This window comes from Engystomops pustulosus, chromosome 10 (assembly GCF_040894005.1).
Source record: "Engystomops pustulosus chromosome 10, aEngPut4.maternal, whole genome shotgun sequence".
NCBI classification, from domain to species: Eukaryota; Metazoa; Chordata; class Amphibia; order Anura; family Leptodactylidae; genus Engystomops; species Engystomops pustulosus.
The window spans coordinates 30459950-30486125 of record NC_092420.1 but is presented as its reverse complement, the minus strand read 5'-3'; the positions used below and the strand labels follow the sequence as shown (position 1 = coordinate 30486125).

General features: G+C 41.0%; 1 protein-coding gene across 3 annotated transcripts in view; it reads right to left on the bottom strand.

Annotated features, from left to right (window-relative positions):
• Nucleotides 1–16: 16 nt before the first annotated feature.
• IL2RB (interleukin 2 receptor subunit beta) overlaps nucleotides 17–26176 on the bottom strand; it is a 60758-nt gene continuing 34598 nt past the window's right edge. For all 3 annotated transcript variants that reach the window (XM_072127870.1, XM_072127871.1, XM_072127872.1), the window contains 10 exons: nucleotides 26026–26168; nucleotides 25237–25396; nucleotides 22707–22827; nucleotides 17252–17333; nucleotides 16252–16363; nucleotides 12798–12940; nucleotides 11566–11731; nucleotides 10375–10456; nucleotides 3244–3328; nucleotides 17–1214 (listed from right to left, as the gene is read on the bottom strand). In XM_072127870.1, the coding sequence (XP_071983971.1) occupies nucleotides 594–1214; nucleotides 3244–3328; nucleotides 10375–10456; nucleotides 11566–11731; nucleotides 12798–12940; nucleotides 16252–16363; nucleotides 17252–17333; nucleotides 22707–22827; nucleotides 25237–25396; nucleotides 26026–26168 (1715 nt within the window). In that variant the 3' untranslated portion in view covers nucleotides 17–593. The remainder of the gene's footprint in view (nucleotides 1215–3243; nucleotides 3329–10374; nucleotides 10457–11565; nucleotides 11732–12797; nucleotides 12941–16251; nucleotides 16364–17251; nucleotides 17334–22706; nucleotides 22828–25236; nucleotides 25397–26025; nucleotides 26169–26176) is intronic.

Below are 26176 nucleotides of genomic sequence, written 5' to 3'. Positions count from 1 at the left end.
TATAGGTAGATTCGTGGTGGTAGGTCCCCTTTAAAGGGGTTGTCCAGGGCTAAACATAATTTGATATATGGCTTGGGGAGGCGCTAAAAAACAATAAACTTTTTATACTCCCCTCCTCTGGTGCTCCCGTTTTTCCATGGCACAGGCAGCCTTGGTTTGTTAGATACTTGCAGTGCTGTAAAACAAATAAAGGCCAGCAATGATGGACGTCACCTGGGGGAACGGGAGCACCGGAGTAAGTAAGCATAAGCACTTTATTGTTCTTTTAAGCCACACCTCCTATAGCCATATATATATATAGTATTTTTCATCCCCGGACAATTCCTCTAAGGGTTTTTTTGTTGTTGGCGTAGACACCTTCCACAACATACACAATTTTTCTTTTACAACCCGATCCAAATACCAATCACAAATACACAATAATGATTGACTACTCATTACTTTTCTCTTCTCTCTTCTAGGTGCTGAAGCATCTCCTGCTACCGTCTTACTATCTCTCTAATACTGTACATGGTACACAGATTGCGCCATTCACTTGCCACAGCCCCTATGATGGTACACCTTATGCTTTGGCTTCAGACAGTATATACCAATCACACCCACTGACAATGTTTCTGGTTTAGGTCTTTTAGGGACAGGTAGTCAGAGAGATCAGCTTCCTTTGACGGCTTGTTCTCATGCTGCTGGACCAAGGGAGTTTCTGGAATTGTATCTTTTGTCTCTTCCTGATCTTCTGAGTTTGCTTTACCTTCTCTCACATTCTCTGTTTCTTGTGTAGAAATGTCACTATGTCCATCTTCACATTCGACTTCCGTAATGGTTTCTTCTACAAAGATAGGCATCGGCATGGTTTGAGGTAGAGCTTCCTGTTCATATGACCCATTGTGGAAAGCAAAACGAGCAATAGACTGAGGGGCGCAGAGGTAGTCAGCCTTAAACAGAGGCATATCTTCCTCAGTTGGGGAGTGTAAAGACCCATTTACAACTACTGATGGAAAATGATCATAACCAAAATAGACAGAGGAGAAATATTCCTTATTGTTAAAACTGGAGCCAGAATGTCCGATCTTGTTCTTGTCCGACTCTCTGCTGGCGGGGGCAGTACATTTCATTTGTTGGTCTTCTATTTTCCCATTAATATTCAGAGATGAAATATCAAGAGGGCTTGGATCCACAAATGTTGAGGAAAAAACATAAGGGGTGGCTAACCATTTCTGAAAAAAAAATCAAAAAAATTAAAAGCAGATTCCTGGCTTTCTACTTCCTGTCCACACAGGAAGTGACTGCCCAACTGGCCACATGTTGTAGGTATTAAAGGGGTATTCTCATCTGGGCATTCACATTCAGTTTCCTTAATCTGCCATATATAAACATTTCTTCAATTGGATGTTATTAAAAAAAATGTTCCTGTGTGAAGAAAATTTCTCATTAATGTAGCTATGTTGTCCCTTAGAAACGAGATGGCTTCCTCGGTTACGACCACATCACACTCCAGGAGCAGTGGCCAGACATGTGCTATTCAGTACTGCCTGACCTCCTGGATTCAGCAATCATTACTACAGGACGGCTACAGAACACGCAGTAACTCCCGGACATTTTATATACAAAAACAATTTGTTTATTTGTGCAATCCCTCCAGCAGACGTGGTCGTATCTAGGGACACAGTCTTGTTTCTAGGGACCATATTACTACACTTATGAGAAATTATCTTCACACAGGAACAATTTTTTTAATAACATCTAATTGAAGAAATGTTTATATATGGCAGATTAATTAATCTGGATGTGAATGTCCAGACGAGCATACCCCTTTAAGAGGAATCAGGAATTTGAGACCAGTGGAGGGGTCAGGAGGCTAGCCTGAATCAAATAAATCACCATTTTCTTTATATTTGATGCAAATTTTGGTGCTAACTGTTCCTTCATTGTAGATGATACACTATGGAAAAAGTTCACTGTTTCTGGATCCGCCCATAGTGTTATGGAACATCCGCACAATTCCATGTTTGTTATCAGTGGGGATGCTGGCTGTTAAATCCTCACCAATCTATTTACTCATGATCTATGTTCTATATAGACCAGTAATGAATGACATGGAAAACCCCTTTAAGGGCTCAAACACACAACAATGTGGCAGTATGCTACCATTTGGACACCATGTTTTATCAGGATTTCAGCAAAATTGGTTGTGAATTTCCCATTGAGGGTGGGGGGAGTATATCATGGCTTTTACGTCTGAATATAGGCCAGGTATTGTAACTATTCCATCTTGTACGCTATTCGGGCAGGAAAGGGGTGTCCCCAGGCTTTAGCCTGCACCAGGTTCAGACACAGGCTATAGTGCAGTTCTACGCAAGGTGAAACCTGGAATAGAACTAAGCTGGGGCGCCGGAAATATATCAAGGGCCTACAGCCTCTTTTTACATCTGCTGCGAGCTGAGGGGCCAACATCAAGCAAATGGAGGGTCAGCTCTTGCTATATCTGCCCCATTTGCCCCAAAGCATTGGCCATAAAATGGCTTGTTAATTTGACAGGTGGGCCACTACTGCAATTCATTTCCTTATTCATTGTATAGGCTTAAAGGGTCATTTTCCCTTTACATAATAGTCATTTTTTTGTAATGGACACAGCATGTAGCGTGTGAGCATGTGTCTCTGATCTCTATATTGTGGTGCAATTTTTTAAAATTGTTTACATATATCAAAAGGAGCTTCAAAAACCTCAAATCCAGAAGTTATCAGAGAATCTGTCATGAGGATGTATCGTACCCCTCTTAAAATTTCTGCCAACCTGTTATTAGATTTTTTTCAGAATCACAATAATGTTCTAAATTCTGACAGATTTGACATAATGCAGAAAAGTTTTAACAGCGTATTTAAGTTCCTATAGTAGAAGGGAATCTTCTCTCCTCAAATTTCAGGATGGCTTCAGTGACATTGTACAGGCTGGGTAGGCACTCACCAGCCTCCAGCTCCATTCAGCACTTGTGCAGTAAACTGGCCACGCCGCATGCGCCAAATACCACTGACATTCCCAAAATTTGGCCAAATCAATCTAGTCACTAGTAGTAGTGGCCTGCATGGCTATTTAGGACAAGGATTCCATCTCTGTGACTACTTAAAGACATTTGATCTGTATATATATATATATATATATATATATATATATATATATACAATTAATTACAAGTATGTGTGCTATAATTAATAGAAATACAAATTAATACGAATAGTGTATCATACCTTGAAGTTTCCTTTGTGAGTATCTATTAAAGGGTGAAAAAAAGGTGATGGATCTGGAACACTTATCCACATTGTCTTCTTAACTCTGCCATTTAAAAAAATGTGTGTTAATAACAATAATAATAACTATAAGGTAGGAAAGAGGTAAGTCCCAATCGAGGGAGAGATCACAAGTGGTACCTGAGTGGAGGTACAATCCCTGTTGCCCCCCCTACCCAACCCTTCTCAGAGGGAGGTAGAGGACTTTCCTCAATCATGATCCCTAAGCAGAAGACACTGCTAGGAGGTTGTGGGGAGGAGTCTTTTTCTACTTCCTGTCCCTACAGAAGTAAAGGAAACAACCTCCAGGATGGCAAACAAGGGGGGCACCATGGAATTGAATACATATTACAGTCAAGCAATACATAATAAATGGCAAAATAAGAATCTGATACTGTATCAGTGGGTCCAGATTGTTTTATTGCATTGTACAACTAGTAGGCTTTTAGTACTGTTCATTATACATATTGCATCTGCGTCTATCGGTGGTAGACTATCCCATTATGGATGATAGTTACCTCCAGGGAATGATAGAAGGTGTTTCAGATAAATACAGGGCTCTCGTAGTAGCGAATATACAAATATGCAAATTAGCCTGAGGTGCTCATACTTAATTCACCTGAGCACCTCATGGCTTCGGCGATCCATAATTATGCACTTCTCAAACAGTCGGTGACGTCATCTGGCTGTCTGAAAATCTTGCGCAAGTGCGCAAACTTATCCCTTGTGTTGCCAAGCTGGTAACCGCCTGGTTGCGCAAGGGATAAGTTCTTGCGCCTACGCAAAATTTCCATACAGCTGGATAGGTAATCTGTCTGAGGAGAGTGCGCGGCCAGATAGGTGAATAATAATGAGCATACATAATGGGTGTGCATACTTTATTTCAACACAAAAAAAATGAGAAAAGTTATTGACTTGAGTATAAACCCTAGGGTAGGAAATGCAGACACTACTCAAAAAAAAATGTCCAGCAGCAGCTGCACCTCATTTATGAGCAGAGATGCCCTCTAATGAAGTGTCCACCACAGATGCCCCCTTTAATAAAATGTCCACAGCAGATGCCCCTTTTAATAAAATGTCAACAGCAGATGGATGCCCCTTTATTGAGATGTCCACTGCAGAACCCATCTTTACAGAAGTGTCCACAGCAGAGCCCCCTTTAAAGAAATGTCCACAGCAGAGCCCCCTTTAAAGAAATGTCCACAGCAGAGCCCCCTTTGAAGAAATGTCCACAGCAGAGCTCTGCTTTAAATAAATGTCCACAGCAGATGCCTCCTTATAGAAATGTCCACAGCATAGCTCCCCTATAATGAAATGTCCACAGCATAACCCCCTTTAAAGAAATGTCCACAGCAGATGCTCCTTCTACAGAAATGTCCACAGCATAGCCCCTCTTTGACCGAAAGGTCCACAATAGATATCCCCTTTTAATGAAATCTCCACAGCAGAGGACATCTCTATGCTTGGCCGCAGGGTTGGCGCCAGCAATCAGCATAACTGGGCAAGTGCCAGGGCTGTACATAAGTAATCCATAGGGTTGAAGGGGGCTGTATCTAATAAATCCATAGGGGGTGAGGGGGGCTTGTATAAAATAACCATGAGGGGTCTGTATATAAAATAACCATGAGGGGGCAGTATGAGAAGATAAACCTGGGAATAATTTAGGGAACATGCAGCCACATGAGTTAACTGCAAAGGGGCCCACTGAGGCTCCGTCGCCCATGGGCCTACTGAAACTTGGAGCCAACCCTGCTTGGCCGCATTCATCTTTCCTTCAACTACAACCAGTCGTCCCGTCCCTGCAGCTAAAAAACACTCCATATACAGGCTTTCATAATTCTTGCACTGAGGAGAGTCTCCTGTCGGCACACTCTGCCAAAAAGCCCCAACTGCTGGAGGGCTTCAGTATGAGTTGACTTTGTGGAACTTTCTTCCATCTCCCTACTGCATTTCTTGAGCTCTGCCACATTGATCTTGGGGTTCTTCTTTACTGCTCTCACCAAGGCTCTTCTACCACAATTGCTTATTTTACCTTGATGGCCAGGTTGAAGAATTGTTGTGGTTGTGCTAAATTTCTCCCATTAAATGAGTATGGAGGCCACTGTACTGCAGAAATTCTTTTGTAACCTTGGCCACACTTGGCAGTTCCTTAGACCTCTTGATTCTCATGTGCTCTGACATGAAATGTGAGCTGTGAGGTCTTATATAAACAAGTGTGTGCCTTTCCTAATTAAGTCTGATCTGTTTTATTAAACACAGCTGGACTCCAATTAGGGTTCGTTCAAACTTTCAATTTTTTATAGATGCAGTTTTTGATGTCCAAACCAGGAGTGGAGTGAGTAAAGGAGGATGAGTAGCACCTCTCAATGATACATTCTCATTATTATACGATCCTGCTTTTGGCTTCCAAAACTGCATCTGAAAAACTGAATGTGTGAATGCATCCTAAAGGAGTAGAACCATCTCAAGGAGGATCAGAAGGAAATGGGCAGCGTGTGAGTTAAATATGAGTGTCGCAGCCTGGGAGTTCTTCAGGTAATTTGTTGTACAGGGTGAATCTCAAAACAATCACCACAAAAGGTTATTAAAGTATATACAATGCATCCCCCATTTTTACCGTTTGCCCCCACAAATTATATTATATCCAGCCCCAATGGATATTAAGTTACCTTAGACATTGCTCCCCCCAAATTATTTCTAACATATACAGTACCCTCCCTTTCATTAAAATGTACAGTGTCTTTCAAATGATAATATTGTGCTTGTCATGAATTATTATAATAGCGATATACAAATATAGTTCTCCAGAACAAAGCTTAGTACATAAATACAGCACCAGCATGGATTGCAATACATAAGTACAGTACTTGAACCAAGCTTCATACAGAAACACAGCACCAGGACCAGTATATAGGTAACCCTAACACATTGCAGTCAACCCCAGTATATAGGTACCCCAAGCACATTGTAGCCACCCCCCAGTATAAAGGTAGCCCCAGCAAAATGCAGCCTCCCCAAGTACATAGATAGTCCCAGCACAATGCAGCCATCCCCCAGTGAATAGGTAGAACCAGCACATTTAAGTCATACCCCCAGTATCTAGGTAGCCCCAATACACTTCAGTCATTCTCCAAGTATAAAGGGAGCACCAGTACACTGCAACCTCTCCCTTAAGAATAAAGGTAACACAAGTACAATGCAGCCTCCCCCTTATGATACATAGGAATCCAGGACAATGCAGCCTTCTCCCCCAGAAGATAGGTAGCCCCAGTACAATGCAGGGTCCCCCCAGTATATAGGTGGCCCAAGCACACTGCAACCACCCCTTTTAAATATACAGGTATCCAGGACACTGCAGCCTCCCCCCAGTATATAGGTAGCCCCAGCACACTGCAACCTCCCCCCTAGTATAGCTAGCTACAGCACACTGCAGCCTTCCCCCAGTATAGGTAGCCCCAGCACATTAAAAAGAAACAAACTAAGTACTCACCTTCTGGCGATCCTCTTCTATCTTCTGCAGTAGCACAACCCAGCTCTGCCAGAGCGCACATTATGATGGGGCACCTCATGATGTCGTAGTATGCGCATGGGCCAAGCGCATAGAGCTGGGGCGCACTACTGCAGAAGATAGAAGAGGAGTCAGGGAGCACTGGAATGTGAGAACTTTTTTTCCTTTCAGGGGGCAGTTGGCGACTGCAAACACCCTTTGTTTCTTCCACTGGGTTGCAACCTGGATCATCGCCCGCCGAGCCTAGTGGAAGAAACGCCCTTGGTCACAGCAAAGGGGCTGAATAGTTATGACCATGTGAAATCTCAGTTTTTCTTGTTTAATAAATTAGCAAAAATATCTACAATTTCTGCCAGGATGGGGAGCAGAGTGCACATTAATGATAAAAAAAGAACTTTTTTAATTTTACCAATTGACTGCAATGAAACAAAGAGTGAAAAATTTAGAATACTTTCCGTACCCAATGTATCCCAGCAATTTTCAAAAACATAAAATATCTGCCTGAAGGTAAAGACAAATGTGACATTTTTTTGGTGCACTTTGTTCATTCTGCAGAATTGTGGCGCACTTCAGTAATAAATGTGGCGCTAGGGCAGACTAAGCTGTAACAGCCCCTTTTGGTGCACGTTTTTCTGTCTTGTCGGACACAGTACAGCCGGTACACAAAACTGGCACTTTATACACAAAACACAAAACAGACACTTTATAAATACATGTACAAGCATTTTGCACATTGTTTCTAGTGCAAAGTCAGACAGAAAACTTGCGCAAACACTTTAATAAATGTAGGTTATTATGTGTTCTTCACCCATCCCTGGTTTTTGGCTTACAAACACATACATAAGCCATAAGCTCCATTTACAAAACTGGGTTCCACAGCTGTGCAAAATGTTCAGCTTTTTCTCAGACCTGATTTATCCTTTGAATTAAATGGGTCGGCAAAAAAAAAACGACATACATAGACTTATTATCAGTGGTGAGAAACATTGAGAAGTATTGGGCGCTGTGGTGTGAATACGGCCTTGGATAAATGAACAGTGAGGTGAAGTACATGATAGTAGAAACTTTTACCACTTCGGTCCCAGGTAACCACTTCAAGGACAGGACTACTTAATATATCTATAGAATTACAGCTGCAGTCCGAATGACTCAGTAGCGCTACCAGAAAGGTCACAATGTGGCGGTAGACTTACACTGATGTAGGTGTATTCAGACGATGTGGCCGTGTGCAGACAAAGCCGCACAATAGGAAAACATGTACTGTAAGTGACATTACTGCTAAGTGGTAATTCACTGCGAGGTTTTTTTTCGTTTTTTTTTTAGGTGAAACATGTTAAACAAATGTCTTTCACACACGGTCTACGACCACTTCACAAAAACTGAAAAAGTTTAGTAATTTTTTTTTACCATATTTCACGTGTGAACACAACTTTGTCCTGCGGACGAGCCCCATGTAGTGTAATACAGACAAAGAGGGGATTATTAACATTTACTAAATTGAGATGAGGGAATCTATGGGGCACATGTATCATAGTTTTGTCTTTCTGTGGTAAACTTTTGAGACGTTTGGCGCCTCTTTTTTGCACCTTATGTATGATCTTGTCTTTTTACTTGTGATACATGTTCAGTTTTTCCTATCCTGGCAGACGCAAATTTTGGCTTTTTTTTAGATTTTTTGTTGCAAATGTCTCAAATCCACATGGACACAAGCCACGTGAGGAGGTTATATACAGGAGAGGACACAAGCCACATGAGGGGGTTATATACAGGAGTGGACACTACTGTTAATTTGGAAATTAACATTACTGTTAACATTTGAATTTACAAAACGCATAATAAATGCTATGTTAACACATGTGTTAACGTGGTGTTTATATTGCGTTTTGTAAACGCAAATGTTACAAGTAATGAAATAAGGCAAATCACCTGTCCTCAGCTGTTGTAATTGGTTTCAAAATGCATTAAAAACACAATTAAACCTCTATGTGGGACCTCACCCTTGAAGTAACCAATAAATGTAAAAAAAATGTAAATGCAAAAATTTCAGAATTTTGACGAAAGAGGTTACTGTGCAAAATGTTAAACATTTAAAGCATGTGAAATAATTCCAATTTACATGTTGAAATAGGGTCCTTGGAAAAAAAACTTCCTTCGCACCTGCCCTGGACCAGGTGCAGATTTGCGCCCAAAAAGTCGCGAAAATGGCGCTAAAAAGTAAAACCTAAGTGAAAAGTTGCACGGAACATCTGGGAAACAATGATACATAAGGCGCACAGCACAAAGATGCAGCCAAGGCGTACTTGAAAAAAGACAGAGTTAAAAGTCGCAAAAATGGCGCAAAAACGGAAAAAGTCGCTGAAATTAGACAATTTGTCTAGCTGAAATAATGATACATGTCTCTCTATATGTTCCCTTGTACATTCAGTATAAAGCTACCAACTTTCAGGCAATCATTCAAAATGGTCGCTAGCTAACGTTCATCCTCGGCAATAGATGAGGGAAAATCATCCAGCTGCTGAATGGATAACTCCGCACCTGAAGTTCATGTCCGCTCTTCTATAGTTTTGCCTGATTCAATTTGGACACAAAGCAAATATTATGAAAATCTTGAATCTTGGATGATTGGGTCATCTCTAGAGATATATATTTTGGAAAGACTCACTGTTAGCAAGAGGTCAATAATGTTTCTCAAATAGATGATGTCAAGATATGACATACAAATATCCCAGATTGCTGGCTCCTTGTCATTCTTGGGAATTTTCATGGGGCCTAAAAGATTTGCACTGCATCATTTTAAAACCAGGATCCAAACATTAGACAATGGGGCAAATTTACTTACCCGTCCTGTCGTGATCCCCGCTGGATTCACCAAGATCGTGCGTCCAATTTTCTGCATGTGTCGCTTCCCCCGCTGAGGTCCACCGGAGTTCACCTTCTTCTTCCCGGTGCATGTGAGTGCTGATCTTGCGACACAATTTGATTTTTAAATTCCGCGGTTTGTCCAAATCCGTCAGGTTGTCCGACGTCCGTTTTTTGTCGCATGCAAGACGATGCCGATGCGCCACAAACCCAGGGCAATTCAGCGCAAAATGGAAAAAAAAAGCGAAATCCGACGAAATTGAGCTGTTCGGACCCTTAGTAAATGTGCCCCAATGTCCCATGGCTTGACTACTCGTATATACTACAAAACATACATAGTACTAATTGGAAGCATTAGACAACGTCCCAGGGCACGACTACTCGTATGTATTACTACCCATATATACTATTAATTAATCTGGAAATTATAGACAAGCTGGTAATGGAAGAATCCACCTGAAATAATATTTTCTTCATAGGAACTCCTACCAAAAAATATTGTTGCCTTCTGGAAATGACTTAACATTTGAAGATGAAGATGGATAGAAGGTAATTTTCTCATGGAGTTTTTGCCCTACTCTGGATCAACACTTTGGGTGTATAGGTTAGACATGTACCTACATCTTTATTCAGTCTAATTGACTGAAATGATGTTTTTTCTAAACTCAAACATACTTAAAAAAAGAACATTCACAGGACTTTGTATGGGACACTTTGGACTTTACCTTTTTGAAGAACAGAGGGCGACTGCTAAGATCAACAGAACAACTGAAATGGCTACCGCTCCTGGTATGGGGAAGGCTGAACCTGCAGAAGATGTTCTTAATCAGTGGGACAATCATGCCAAAGTTACCTCCTCAGTATAGCTTAACTAGAACACATCTTCTCCTGAAGATACAAGTTGTCAAAGCTATAGTTTCTCAGTCCACAATTGTTTTTTAATGAGTGATATTGATACTTGAGATACAATGTAGACCAAGAGCTGAAACAGCCAGTGCAGGAAATATTATAATTTATGATGGCTTCACTACCTACAGGTTTGGCATTATTTTCCATATATTTTACAGTCTGACTCCATTGGTGTTATAAATTGGTCATGAAAAGAGTGATAAATATATTGCACATACTGAAGCGCCATCGTCTATGTGACATATTAATCATCAAAGTATTCTATATCAGCGTTACAACTACTCAGGGTTGGCAACAGAACTGGGCATACCTGGGCAAGTGCCGGGGCCCAGAGCTCCTGGGGGGGCCCACATAAGGATTCCATTTGGGTGAGGGGGTCTGTATCGAATTAAACTATACAGGATGAGGAGGCTTTATGTAAAGTAACCATGATGGGGTTGTTTGGTATGAATATTTTAGGGAACAGGAGACTGTTTTAGTTTCTGAATAATTTAACGTCGCCATGGGAGTTCACAGCAAATGGGTTATTGAGGTTCTGTCGCCCAGTGGCCTACTGAAATCTGGAGCCGAGCCTGCAACTACTGACTAGTGAAGTATATGGAATTGACAATGGGACTTGACATGGGGTGAAATATAATAGATGGCAAGTGAACAGTCAGTTCTTGTATGTGTTGAAAGGCAGAATTAGTATGTGTAAGCTTCAAAATGGACAATGGAGTAGGATGTCAACAAAATAGTAAGCGTTATAAGCCGCATTGGTAGTTGGTACACACCAATAGTGACCTAAGGGGATAGAGACAGTGAATTGCTGACATGGTCCAAGAGCCGCTAAATTGTAAGGAGAGTGATCCCACTCTTGGTCTGGACCACAGCAGAGATACTTTACTGTAGTACAGTAAAGAAAGACACTAGAGAGAGGGGAATCATCTACAATAGGCTCCATTTCAAAATGAGGAAAGGTGGTTTTAATGTTCTGACTGATTAATCAATCTACTAATTTCTCGTACCTTTAGGAGGAGTTGCCCATTGCACAGGCTTGCTCCATTCGCTCCACCTACCACCTTGGATGTCTGTTTGGTTTACACGCACCCTGGCTTCATACAGGGTGTCCGGGTGCAGGTCACGCAGGAAAGCTGACAAGTCATATTGACTTAAAGTGAATCTTTTAGCATCCTAAGAAAAATATAATTTCCTAGTTAAATGCAGTCCAAACAGTGATGTTACAGTACAGGGATGGTACACACAGTGATGTCACAGTACAGGGATAATACACACAGTGATGTCACAGTACAGGGATAATACACACAGTGATGTCACAGTACAGGGATAATACACACAGTGATGTAACAGTACATGGGTAATACACACAGTGATGTCACAGTACAGGCATAATACACACAGTAATGTCACAGTAACGGATAATACACACAGTGATGTCACAGTACAGGGATAATACACACAGTGATGTCACAGTGCATGGATAATACACACAGTAATATCTCAGTACAGGGATAATATACACGGTGATGTCTCAGTACAGGGGTAATACACACAGGGATGTCACAGTGCAGGGATAATACACACAGTGATGTCACAGTGCAGGGATAATACACACAGTGATGTCACAGTACAGGCATAATACACACAGTGATGTCACAGTACAGGGATAATACACACAGTGATGTCACAGTACAGGGATAATACACACAGTGATATCACAGTACATGGATAATACACACAGTGATGTCTGAGTACAGAGATAATATACACGGTGATGTCTCAGTACAGGGGTAATACACACAGTGATGTCACAGTACAGGGATAATACACACAGTGATGTCACAGTACAGGGATAATACACAGGGATGTCACAGTGCAGGGATAATATACACAGTGATGTCACAGTACAGGGATAATACACACAGTGATGTCACAGTACAGGGATAATACACCCATTGATGTCACAGTACAGGGATAATACACACAGTGATGTCACAGTTCAGGGATAATACACATATAGTTATCTGTGCCATGGAAATTCATGAAAACCATCTGATTTGGAACTGAGCTAAATTATGAAGGTTGAATTGACTGACCGGTGGGGCCCCAGGTGTTGGATCTGAAATTGATATATTCTACTATGAATCTATTAGGTTTTAACTATCCCAAAGCTGTAAAATATAAAGTTTATCTTGGTAGAAATTTCAGTTTATTGTGTTATAGAGGGTTAAGTAAATACCTTCCATGACCATTTCACTGGTTTAAAATGGACTTCTGTTTCCACATTGTCTATGTAATTTCGATGCTTATTGACCCAGGTGAGGTTCCATACGCCATCTTCTAACATCTTGATATCAAGGATTATAGGTGGGTCAAGACGCACTGCAACAGTAAATTATGTAGATAGTTAACCCTATGTTGAAATAGAATAATTTTCATTAAAACATTTTCTCATCCAGAAAACTGCTGTAATATTAGGGAATATAAAAGTTGATATACCACCGTTCCTCACTGACTACTAAACTAGTAATGCGGAGGTCTGCGTCTTCTTAGTGAGCAGGATTATTAGGCTCCGCTCACTAAAAAGAGGCAATCGTTTTCAGGCAGCTCATCTTAACTCTACTTTTTTTTCAGTCCAAAAGGTGCGTGGTTATTGCATACGGCCGGGGTTACGCTTATAGGAGAGTGGTTAAAGGGGTTTGCCCATAAAATACAATTCTCAAATTTGAATCCTCTAGTGATGTCTACACAATAAAGATCATTTCTAGCTCCTTACTTTACAATTTTACTCAGTTTTATTGCTATTTTAGCTCCTTTAATTCAGTGATGGTCAGTGTAAAATTCCAGAGTGTGGGCGGGGACTCTCTAAGCAGACACTTTATGATTCCTCTTTGCTGTGAGATGCTGTGTGCTGACAATGTGCATAGATTATCAGGGTACAGGGTTTATATACAATTTTATTTTTGCTTCTGAACATTCAGTAGTATCTATCACATAGAAAGATGAATCTTCTCCAGACTACAAATAACACTATATTGGAAAATTGCAAAACTTTTTATTAGACAAACAATATCACTTATTTTCTGAAACAGACAACCTAAAGGCGGTCAAATTGCCAAATTAATTGGCACTGTATTTGTTCTTTTTTGCCTAATGTGTTAGAGCCTGTGCCACGTTAAGGATCCTGTGTTGGGTCAGTCTGATCCTGATCCTTAATTATACTAACTATTATATAATGTTTCTTTACATACGTGCTAGAGCTGCAGGGGAATAAAAACTTGTGGCCTGGATGCTAAGAAATTTCAGTTGATCCTAATGTATATCCTCTTTAATGGGCTTTAATATATCCTATTTGCATCCCCTTGTGATGTTTACACAATAAAGATCATTTTTAAGCCCTTACTTTGCAATTATAGTCAGTATTTTTGCTGTTTTAGCTCCTATTATTCAGTGATGGTAAGTGTAAAATTCCAGAGTGTGGTTGGGGACTCTTTAAGCAGACACATTGGGGCACATTTACTTACCTGTCCAAGTCGCGATCCACGTGCTTGGCTTAAGACACAAATTAAAATGTTAAATCCTGCGCTTAGTCTGAATTTGTTGGATCGTCCGATGCCCCCCCAGGTGTGTCACATGAAAGCCGAAGCAATTGTGACACAATCCGATTACGTGCAACACGATCCCCGGTGTGATCCCCGAAAAGTCGGAAAACCGACGCAAAAATGCGGCCGCGGGACCCTTAGTAAATAAGCCCCATTATGATTCCTCTGTGCTATGAGATGCTGTGTGCTGACAATGTACTTAGATTATTAGGGTCCAGCGTTTAACTACACTTTCATTTAGCTTCTGAACATTTTACTACTATCTGACGCATAGAAAAAGATAGAGGAGACAGATAAGACACAATGACACACTCAGCTCTGCTGCCTCACCTAATCAATAAAACAAACACCCCCTATGTCACTATGCTATGTCACCCCCTTTGTTTGTATCCAGAGCTTATCTTGTTTGTAGTGCTTCTGCTGGACCAGGAAGTGTCTGTGTCTGTAGTGTGTTCTCTGCCTCCTTTCCCTCCCTCTTCTCCCTCAATACAAGAGAAGCTAGAGGAGTCTGCCAACCATAGCTAGAAATTTGCGGTTGGATCCAGGGACAGACAAATTGTAAACACCAGGACTGATAGAGACAGATCAGAATTATATCTGTGAAATGATGTACCGTATATACTCGAGTATAAGACAACCCGAGTATAAGACCCATAATTTTACCACCAAAAACTGGGGAAACCTATTGACTTGAATATAAGCCGAGGGTGTAGTATACAGTCAGCCAGATCCCATGTAGTATACAGCCAGATCCCATGTAGTATACAGCCAGCCCCACGTAGTATACAGCCTGCCCCCATGTAATATACAGCCTGCCCAATGTAGTATACAGCCTGCCCCCATGTAGTATATAGCCAGCCCCATGTAGTATACAGCCAGCCCCCATGTAGTATACAGCCAGCCCCCATGTAGTATACAGTCAGCCTTCATGTAGTATACAGTCTGCCCCATGTAGTATACAGCCAGTCCCGATGTAGCATACAGCCAGCCACAAGTAGCATACAGCCTGCCCCATGTAGTATACAGCCAGCCCCATGTAGTACACAGCCTGCCCCATGTATTATACAGCCTGCCCATGTACTATACAGCCTGCCCTATGTAGTATACAGCCTGCCCCATGTAGTATACAGCCTGCACCATATAGCATACAGCTTGTCCCCATGAAATATATGGCCTGCACCCATGTAGTATACAGCCTGCCTCATGTAGTATACAGCCAGCCCCATGTAGTGTACAGCCTGCCCCATGTAGTATACAGCCTGCCCCCATGCAGTATACAGCCTGCCCCACGTAGTATACAGCCTGCCCTATGTAATATACAGCCTGCCCCCCGAAGTTTGCAAAACAGATAAAAAAATAAACTTAATACTCACCCTCTGGTGTCCCCGTTGTTCGTCGCGACTCCCGTTCCCCGCCGCGGCTCCCGGTCCCCATTGCGGCTCCTGGAGGCTCCTTTTCTCTCTTCTATTTTCTCTCTTCTCTAGCCGTCGCACACTATGATGCGGCGCCGTCACCACTAATGATGTCATCAGCGGCGACACCACCGCATCATAGTGTGCGATAGCCGGCAGATCGCATGGACGTGACTCTGTGAGTAGGTGAGTATAATGGGTTTTTTTTTATTGACTTGTTTATAAGCCAAGGTGAGGTTTTTCAGCACATTTTTTTGTGCTGAAAGACTCGGCTTATACACGAGTATAGTTAAATACATTGAATTAGAAAATGTGTTACCGTATTTTGTTATTAGGGTATATTTTAAGATTTTGTCTTCATGGGAATACCCCTTTAAGGACAATCCCATAGGTCCCATAGGTCTTTGCTTGCTAACATATAACACTTAAAGGGAATCGATCAGCAGAAATTGATCAATTAAACCACTACCAGAATATTTTGGATAATAGCAGAAAGACATTGTCCAGTCATGTTTCTTTCATGATTCAGAGTTATGGTATCATCCAGAAAATTAATTTCGAAATGAATAGTACACTGGTTATATAAAGTCCTGGAGGTGGAGAGTTTAGCAAGAGTCAAGCTCTTCTCACCTCATTATGGCCCCTCTGCCACGATGACTTCAAAGTAGCCAGTACTTACGGTTATAAAATGGAAAGAATGCAGATAAAGAAGTGACCGTTCTATTGAAGTTTCCAATGCTGCACATCACGCTTACGTTCATATGATGACTAAAGGTCATGGCACTTAAAATCTGAAGATAGAAGAAGGAATATTTATTCAGGGGCATAACTAGAATGGCAGGCCCCTCCCCCCCTTAAAATATAAATATTTGGGAGTTACAATTACACACAGTATAGACACACCATATATACATACAGCAAATACACATCACTTATACACACATACATCAAATACATACATACAATGCCATATACAGACATACAGAGAGTACAAACTCAAAAAAACAAATACAGTATATACAAACCACACACACATACAGCATATTCACATCCAATACCATACATGCCAGGGCCCCCTGACACTTTGGGCCCCATAACGGCTGCTATGGCTGCTACCATCGTAGTTATGCCCCTGCTTTTTCTTTAACATGTACAGAGTCTTACCTGCTACATTTAAAAAATGCTCACAAAATTTACAGTTTGGGGATGTAATGGGGCATTCAAGTTTTTGGTAAAAATGTGGTGTGAAAGTATGGAAATGGCTGAGATTTCAACAAAATCTACTATTAAAATCAAGCCCAATAAACCAGGGACAGTTACTCATAAATCCAGGCACTGTGACTGTGGTAATCTTCTTATTTTTGTTATTCATGGCCTCCTTCCTTCTAAAATCAACTTTTAAGATTATTCTAATAAGCGAGAAGGACTCTGGTGAAGCCCTCTGTGCCCTGGTGAGCTGGGATGCCGTTTGTGTGTAGTCCCAGCATTTAGACCTTCACCAATCAACTAGTTTAATTTTGTAATAATTGTGCACAAACAATATTCTGGTACCAAGGGTATGGGGAAAGTTTGGGTTCAAAAAATAAATTGTAAATATTCACTGGCACTAGCCAAGATTCATCACTAACCGAAGATGCTCCAGATTTTTTGAAAGTGTTGCAATAACCCAGAGTACTCACATGTATCCCATTTGTAGTAAGATTCATTACACAACTTCTATAGTCACCACTAGGGGAAAGATAACACATTCCCTTTATACGCCTAGAAGAAAGTAACATCAAAAGTAAAGAAATACAGCATAAAAATCTAGTTTATTCATGTTATACATACTGGTCAACAAGGAATAAACACTTAAAAGTGTTTGCCCATGAAAGAAAATACTTAAATTGTAATCCTCTTATGATGTCTACACAAGAAAGATAATTTTTAAACCCTTACTATACAATTTTACTACTTTTACTGTTTTATTACTGTTTTAGCTCTTTTAACAGTGGCAGATGGTCAGTGTAAGATTCCAGAGTGTGGGCGGGGACTCTCTAAGCAGACACGTTATAATCCATCTAGTGCTACAGGATGCTGTGTGCTAACAATGTGCTTAGATTATTGCGGTACAGGTTTCTCTACACTTTCATTTAGTTTCTGAATTCACTAGTATCTGACACATAGAAAAAGAGAGATGAGACAGATTATAGATGAGAGATGATGAGATCCTTGAGATGCATATTACACATGACTACCATTGCAGCCAACATATACAGCTCTGCTTTATTGCACCTATAACACATACTGTCAGATCTGCTGTGCCTCCCCGGATAAGGATCTTATCTGGAGTTTTACTCTCCTCACAAACCGCCGGTGTGAAGTGAGTGTCTGTGAACTTGCCCTGGAATGCCAGGGTGGGGGCAGAGAGAAGCTCAGCATCAGACGGAAGAACAAGATGTCTACCCGACCCTAAACTCAGGTCGTGTCTAAGGGCAACCAAAACTGGATACACCAGGACTGATAGAGACTGGTTGGACTTATATCTGTTAAATGCTGTATTTTTGTTAATAACAGTGAATTAGAGAATGTGTTATTTTGTTATCCTGAGTATGTTTAAGAAACTTGTATTCATGGGAATACCCCTTTAATGAGGAATTCGCAAATTAATGGGGTATTCGGAAGACAAGATGCTAAAATATGCTCAAATATTATAAGAAAATAACACACTCTCTAATTCAGTGTTATTAACAAAAATACATTTAACAGATATAATTCCAACTTGTCTCTATTAGTCCTGTTTTTTTCCAATGTGGTTGTCCCTGAATTCGACTGTAAATCTTCTGACTTTGGTCGGATTCTTTTCATTAATAGCTTCTCTTGTCTGCATACTTTAGTGCTCTCTGTCTCTTGCCCCTCCCACAGCATTACGAGACAAGCTCAGACACACTACTATGTGTGTTATAGGTAAGATAGCAGAGCCGTGTGTTTCATTTTGTCTTTTATGCATCATATAACTCTAATCTGTCTCATCTTTCTATGTGTCAAATACTGGTAGAATGTTCAGAATCTAAATTAAAGGGTATATAAACCTGTATCCTGATAATCTAAGCACACTTTTCTGTTGATTCAGTGAGTTATTCTGACCACCATATTAGGGAACACAAAAAATTTAGGACAAATGGCATCAGCCTTGAATGGTTTTTTTTTTGCATTCCTCTGGATCAACACGGTATCATTAAAAAAAAAAAGTTTGATTTGATAGACTCTATTCTAACCTTATTTACTATGATAACTATAAATTAATCTCCTCCAAACTCATGTAAAATTAGCAGAGAACTATATTTACTTGAGATAAGACAAACTTAAAGACTGCAGGAGGAATGTCACTTCAGACGCCCGATCATCCACTTCATGGTACATAGAAGCACATGGCTTCATATTAAAAAAATTCTCATCTTTCAGACTGAGCTACAGAGCCGAAGGTACAAGCAGTTGAAGACATGGTCAGAAATGCAAGCTGCGGATACAAATGCTATTCCGGTCTTTGTTAAAACTGTATCTCTGGTTCTGTAGATCACAGTAACACGAGCCTGATGAGATTTATATCTTTAATATGACACCAGAAGTATGTTTATAGAACTGAAGATAGGGGAGTGAGGGAAGGAGCCAAGGTCTTGGAAACTCTTTTATAATCATCAATACATGAATGAAATGCCCTTCACACAATGTACAGTGCACTTTGTATTGTAGCATTATAAAGGATAAGTATATTATTCAATAGTCTTCCATCTCCATGTACCAACACACTCATGCTCTTCACTCCACCAGTGACCTACACATCTATGCAAGCGCAGAATATTACATGGAATAATTAAGAGGGGGGGGGGGGGTTATTGCATTCATTCTTTGTACTGTGACAATCATTCTGTGTATTTCCATGCCCTTTATTCGGTGCGGTTATTCATATAATGAGGTTACCATGCATAAGAAATGCATAGAGTATACAGTGCCTACAAGTAGTATTCAACCCCCTGCAGATTTAGCAGGTTTGATAAGGAGCAAATAAGTTAGAGCCTTCAAACAAGAGCAGGATTTATTAACAGATGCATAAATCTTACAAACCAAAAAGTTATGTTGCTAAGTTAAATTTTAATTAATTAATTAATTTTAATTTGTAACATAAACGTATGGGTCAATTATTATTCAACCCCTCAAACCACCAGAATTCTGTTTGGTTCCCCTAAAGCAGTGATGGCGAACATTTTAGAGACTGAGTGCCCAAACTACAACCAAAATCCACATATTTACCGTGAAGTGCCAACATGGAATTTTAAGCAGTAACTTATTGCTACCTGTTCTTCCACATCTTTCAATTGTATCGGCCGCCTGAGGCCACCAATACAGTTGAAAGAAGGTGGGCAAATTCAGACATCATTGTAGCTTCTCTTCAGGGTCTCTCTGTACAGTAAGAATGGTGGGTCTACCAGGAGGACCTCCAAAGATAATTCAGTTCTGTCAACAACTTCTCACTTTTCCTGCAGTTCTAAACAGCTAATGAAGAGTTGCTTTAAAATAGCAGCATCTCTTAAGTTGCCTGGGAATGGAGGAAGATTCACTGTTTGGTGAACTCCACCCTGGGGCAATGGCCTGAGTTCCTGCAGAAAGGGCTTCAAGTGCCACCTCTGGCACCAGTGCCATAGGTTCACCAGCACTGCCCTAAAGTATTAAGAAGTAGTTCAGGCACAAAGAACAATGAGCTTCACATGTTTGGATTAATTATCTGTTTTTCCAGCCTTTTCTGACTATTTAAGACCCTCCCCAAACTTGTGAACAGCACTCATACATGGTCAACATGGGAAAGACAAAGGAGCATTCCAAGGCCATTAGAGACAAGATCATGGATGGTCACAAGGCTGGCAAGGGGTACAAAACCCTTTCCAAGGAGTTGTGCCTACCTGTCTCCACTGTTGGGAGCATCATCCAGAAGTGGAAGGCTTATGGAACTACAGTTAGCCTTCCATAGCCTGGACAGCCTTTGAAAGTTTCCTCACGTGCCGAGGCCGGGCTTGTCCGAAGAGTCAAGGCTAACCCAAGGACAACAAGGAAGGAGCTCCGGGAAGATCTCATGGCAGTGGGGACATTGGTTTCAGTCAATACCATAAGTAACGTACTCCACCACAATGGTCTCCGTTCCAGACAAGCACGTAAGGTACCTTTACTTTCAAAGCGTCATGTCAAGGCTCGTTTACAGTTTGCTCATGATCACTTGGAGGACTCTGAGACAGACTGGTTCAAGGTTCTCTGGTCTGATGAGACCAAGATCGAGATCTTTGGTGCCAACCACACACTTGACGTTTGGAGACTGCATGGCACTGCATACGACCCCAAGAATACCATCCCTACAGTCAAGCATGGTGGTGGCAGCATCATGCTGTGGGGCTGCTTCTTTGCCAAGGGGCCTGGCCATCTGGTCCACATCCATGGGAAGATGGATAGCACGGCCTACTTGGAGATTTTGGCCAAGAACCTCCGCTCCTCCATCAAGGATTTTAAGATGCGTCGTCATTTCATCTTCCAACAAGACAACAACCCAAAGCACACAGCCAAGAAAACCAAGGCCTGGTTCAAGAGGGAAAAAATCAAGGTGTTGCAGTGGACTAGTCAGTCTCCTGACCTTAACCCAATTGAAAACTTGTGGAAGGAGCTCAAGATTAAAGTCCACATGAGACACCCAAAGAACCTAGATAACTTGGAGAAGATCTGCATGGAGGAGTGGGCCAAGATAACTCCAGAGACCTGTGCCGGCCCTGATCAGGTCTTATAAAAGACGATTATTAGCTGTAATTGCAAACAAGGGTTATTCCACAAAATATTAAACCTGGGGGTTGAATAATAATTGACCCACACTTATGTTTAAAATGTATTAAAATATAACTAAGCAACATAACTTTTTGGTTTGTAAGATTTATGCATCTGTTAATAAATCCTGCTCTTGTTTGAAGCTTGAAGGCTCTAACTTATTTGCTTCTTATCAAACCTGCTAAATCTGCAGGGGGTTGAATACTACTTGTAGGCACTGTATACCGTATGTGGGTAATGAGAAGGGTATAGATGAAGTGTACAGTGTATATGTGGATGAGCATACAGAACATAAACTGCATATGTCCAAGGAGTATAGAGAAGTCAAATATGGTGTATACGGGAGTATATGGGGTGTATACAGAGGACCACAGGATATATAAATAGTTTAGAGTGTATTTATTGAGAATTTCTATATATATTAAAATTGATTGAAATATTTTATTTGTGGGAGCATTATATAGGGGGCTGAATAATACAATGGGGCAGATTTACTTACCCGGTCCATTCGCGATCCAGCGGCGTGTTCTCTGCGCTGGATTCGAGTCCGGCCGGGATTTATTAAGGCAGTTCCTCCGACGTCCACCAGGTGGCACTGCTGCGCTGAAGTTCCCCGGAACGCACTGGAATACACCGAGCCGGGCTGAGTGAAGGTAAGTGGAAGCTCTGCGACACATTTTTTTAAAAAAATAGTGATATATGGTGCACGGCGTCGTATTACAGAGAAAAATAGCACATGTCATGTTGTGGGTTATGATTGCCACACCAATCTCCTCTTTGTTTATTACATTATTTTAAGTGTTTTAACTCTTGATTTCCTATTTTGGGAAATATTGGGGCAGATTTACTTACCCGGTCCTGTCGCGATCCCCAAGGTGCGTTCTCTGTCGAGGATGAAGTCCGGCGCGATCCTTCAAGATCGTGCGTCCATTTTCCTGCATGTGTCGCTTCCCCGCGGGCGCCAAAAACCCCACTCAAATGTGGCGCAAATCGGAAATAATCGGGAAACCCGACGAAAATGTGCCATGCTGACCCTTAGTAAATGTGCCCCATTGTTGTTATTTCATGATTCTGTATTTTATTCATTTATTTCGGTGCTCACACATATGAAACCCATATCTTCAAGTTCTCTGTCACATACAATCCATCACTCGTATACTATCTAACCTGATCAGAGTAATTATCAACCTTGCCCTTTCCCAACAACTATATTGTATACCAGTTAGTGACCGTGTGACTTTCTCATGTGATTTTGTATGGACACTTTGCAGGAGATTTGATGGGCAAACTCACCTGTTTTCATTATTATTATTAACATAAGCCAACAAGTAGCAGGGAGTCGAAGTGAGATTTCTAGCTGTTCTCCATGAACACGTCACAGTGTCAAAGCTGTTGTGTGTACAATCCAGGGCAACTGCGGTGAAACAGGAAGATATGTTAACCCATACATCTGGAATAGGAGACAGGATGAAGATAAATCAACATAAGGATGTGAGAATGGCACAGGTCTACAGGTTTATGTCCATCATGGCCACTGACCACCGTTGACTTTTTTTTTTGGACAATTCTTTCCTGTCAAACATTTCCTACAATATTATGTACGGGAAAATGTCACAACATGTTTTCTATGTATGTCTAGCCTTGCAAAAATATTTGGAAATGTCACAGAGACACCAAAATGTCTCCAGCTGCCCTTTTGTTCAGCGCTCAAAGAATCTGTAGCAGATTTTAACCTTTTACGACACCAGCAATTAAGTTTGGTGCACGATGGGTGTATGAGGTTTTAGATTTATTTTAAGGGATTTTAGCTTCATATTAACCCCTTCATGACGAGGCCTGAAAAGGCTTTGATTTTTAGCAATTTTTTGGGATGGTTTAAAGGAAATCTACAACTAAACATAAGCTAAAACTATAGATACTATACTCCTTTTCACCTCAATATCGGCTCTGATCTTCGTTAAGCTTCACACACCGGGATTGCCTGAAAAAAAGAGTTATTAAAAGCACCCTGGAGCGTTAGGACACGATCTCCAACGCTTCCGGCTGTTAATTATTCACATCTCTCTCGTGACGTCACCTGCCTCTCACCTGCTGGAGAAGGGGGTGACGTCATGCAAGTGGCATCAATTCACACAGCATAATTAATAGCTAGGAGCATTGGCTAAAATTTTTCCATGCTCCAGACTTTCTTTTTATAACTCTTTTTGCAGGCTATGCTTAAAAAAGACCATCGCCAGGATCAAGGTGGAGAGGAGCATAGGTAAGTAGCTGTAGTTTAATTTAGCATATCTTTTAAGTTCAAAAAGTATCATAGAGCCATTTTAGTAAATAATATTACATTATGTTTAAAAATTTTCTAATTAAATTAAAAAAGGTTATAAATAAATTCCATGGTGTTTTACAGTTGCTTTATTATGTGTGGTCTCAGATAAGCAGAGAAATTATGGCAATGTATTTCATAGTGTAGCAGTGGAGTTTCTTCATAATGGCTCTATGGATGAGCTGAAACGTTGCACCTTATTGTGCCATGGATGAATAAAGATCACCTTTATACTGGAGTGCTGCCTCATTGAATTTTTTTGGATATCTGACCTTACAAACCGGTGTATCGGGTTGTTGGAGGCGTGCACCCACCATTGGACTTGATCCATTATACTCGCTGTGCTGCTCCACAATCGGACATTTTTGCATAAATTTATTTACATATAGTATATTTGTTTGGTATGAGGTCATATAAGACCCCTGTGGACGTTCACTGTGTTTGTTTTTTTTTCATTTGTATTTATTAGTTTTTTAAATTATCCACTATAACTGGGGGATCTATCAAATAACCCCTTGTTGGGGTAGAAGTTTCTGCTTAGCCCCTTCACACTGAGCGATCACATGACCACCACATCTTTCGAGGCAGTAGCAGCCTTCTCTATTTACTGCACAATGTTCATTTAGCGCTATTTTGTGTGAAAAGGAGAAGGCAGAAGTGATACTAGACTGCTCCTACCAGGGCTTTTGACAGCCGGACATTTGCACTGCTCCAGGAAAAACTTCAGTGACACCAAAAGAATTGTGCCGCTTTAGGTTCAAAATGTGTGGGTAGTCATTTATTGGTTGAAGCAAAAAAAAGATGGCTTCATTTCATGTACAGAGAATGGTAAAGGTGCTTCAGGGTCTCTAACCTTTGTATTATTATTTGAATTTTATTTTTAAAAACTTTAAGATTTCGTCTCGGTTCACATGTCGTTTTTTATATACTCTGAGCGCACACATTGACGTATACTGGCAGAAGGAGGCATAGTTGTTACCTCCATCTGACCACTATTCTTTGTATCCCCTGAAAAAGGCAGAATGGAAAGACGTAGCAAACGGCTTATTTCCATCCTGCGGCCTCTTGCTGAGTGAAGTATGTGCTCAGTGGAGGCAGTAGTAGCCTATGGGGAACAGATGTAGCGTATTGCATGCCGGAGCCCCAGCTGATAAGTGGATACGTTGCTCAGCAGGAAGGGGGACCCGGTGATGTCACTGTTCGTATAAGGAAATTGACATCACTGTGGAAACACCCCCATCTGATGCTGATGTACTCTCCGCCCCCCTGAATGTGGGATCCATGCACAACATATCTCACTGTATAAGCAGAGTGGGTTACATATGTGCCATACATTAAAGCAACATGTCTAAATCTCCCTGACATGTCCGTACAACCTATGGCATAAAACGTAATGTGAATCCAGCCTAAATTAAACCTTGTAAATGTAGCTTAAAAGTTATGATCTGCAACAAGTAGCTGTATAACAAGTAGCATATGACAAGCTCTGACTGACATCAATACCTTCAAGAGTTGTCCATTGCACGGGCCTGCCCCAGTCACTCCATCTTCCTCCTGCAAAATCCGTCTGGTTCACTCGCACCTTGGCTTCATACTGAGTCTTAGGATGCAGGTTGTGCAAAGCGACAAAGTTGGCATTTTTAACTCTGATATTTCGGGCATCCTGAAGGAGAAACACAATTTTCTAAAAATCTATAAGAACACATTGGCACATCAGACTCACATCTTCAGATCCAGCGCCACCTCTCGTGTTATGGCAAGTGAAGCCGAGATAATATCCAGGCTTTACAGCACATGCACCATACCTACAGCGCTGGCGCAGTGAAGCTGGGGTGTACTACGTCGGCTTCACTTTCTGTAATGCACAGGTGCTGACCAATAGAGAGACAAAGTAAATATAAAGTTTATTTCTTTTGTAAGAAGATCGCTGAAAAAAACATACAAGACGATTTGGGACACTTAACCATCAGTCCAAAGGGACCTGGGACTGGGTTAAGGGTCCAAAATTGCCCTGATAGGTTCCCTTTAAGCCACAGGCAGCAATTATCAACTGTAGTTATCAAATGTGTCTGCATTAAAGCAATATTGTTAGTCCTTGTACACACGAAACTCCAAGTTTTCAAAGTGCTATTTTAATAGGGACAAAAAACGGACCTACAGAATCCATCGTGTTTGTAACCCGGTGCTGCCTGTACCCAAATAAAATTGAACTTTGGAAACAAACTACATATTTGCCATCAGTTTTGAAAAGGATACCCATATGTTAAAACTTTAGAATTCTCTATATCTTACCTGCCATAAACTATTAACACGCTTATACTGGACTTCAGTTTCTATATTTTTTATTTTACTCCTTTGACTTATGCGCCATGTAAGATTCCATACATCATCGCTTATCATCTTGATTTCGGTAGATGAAGGCGGATCCAGGAGCACTGACAAA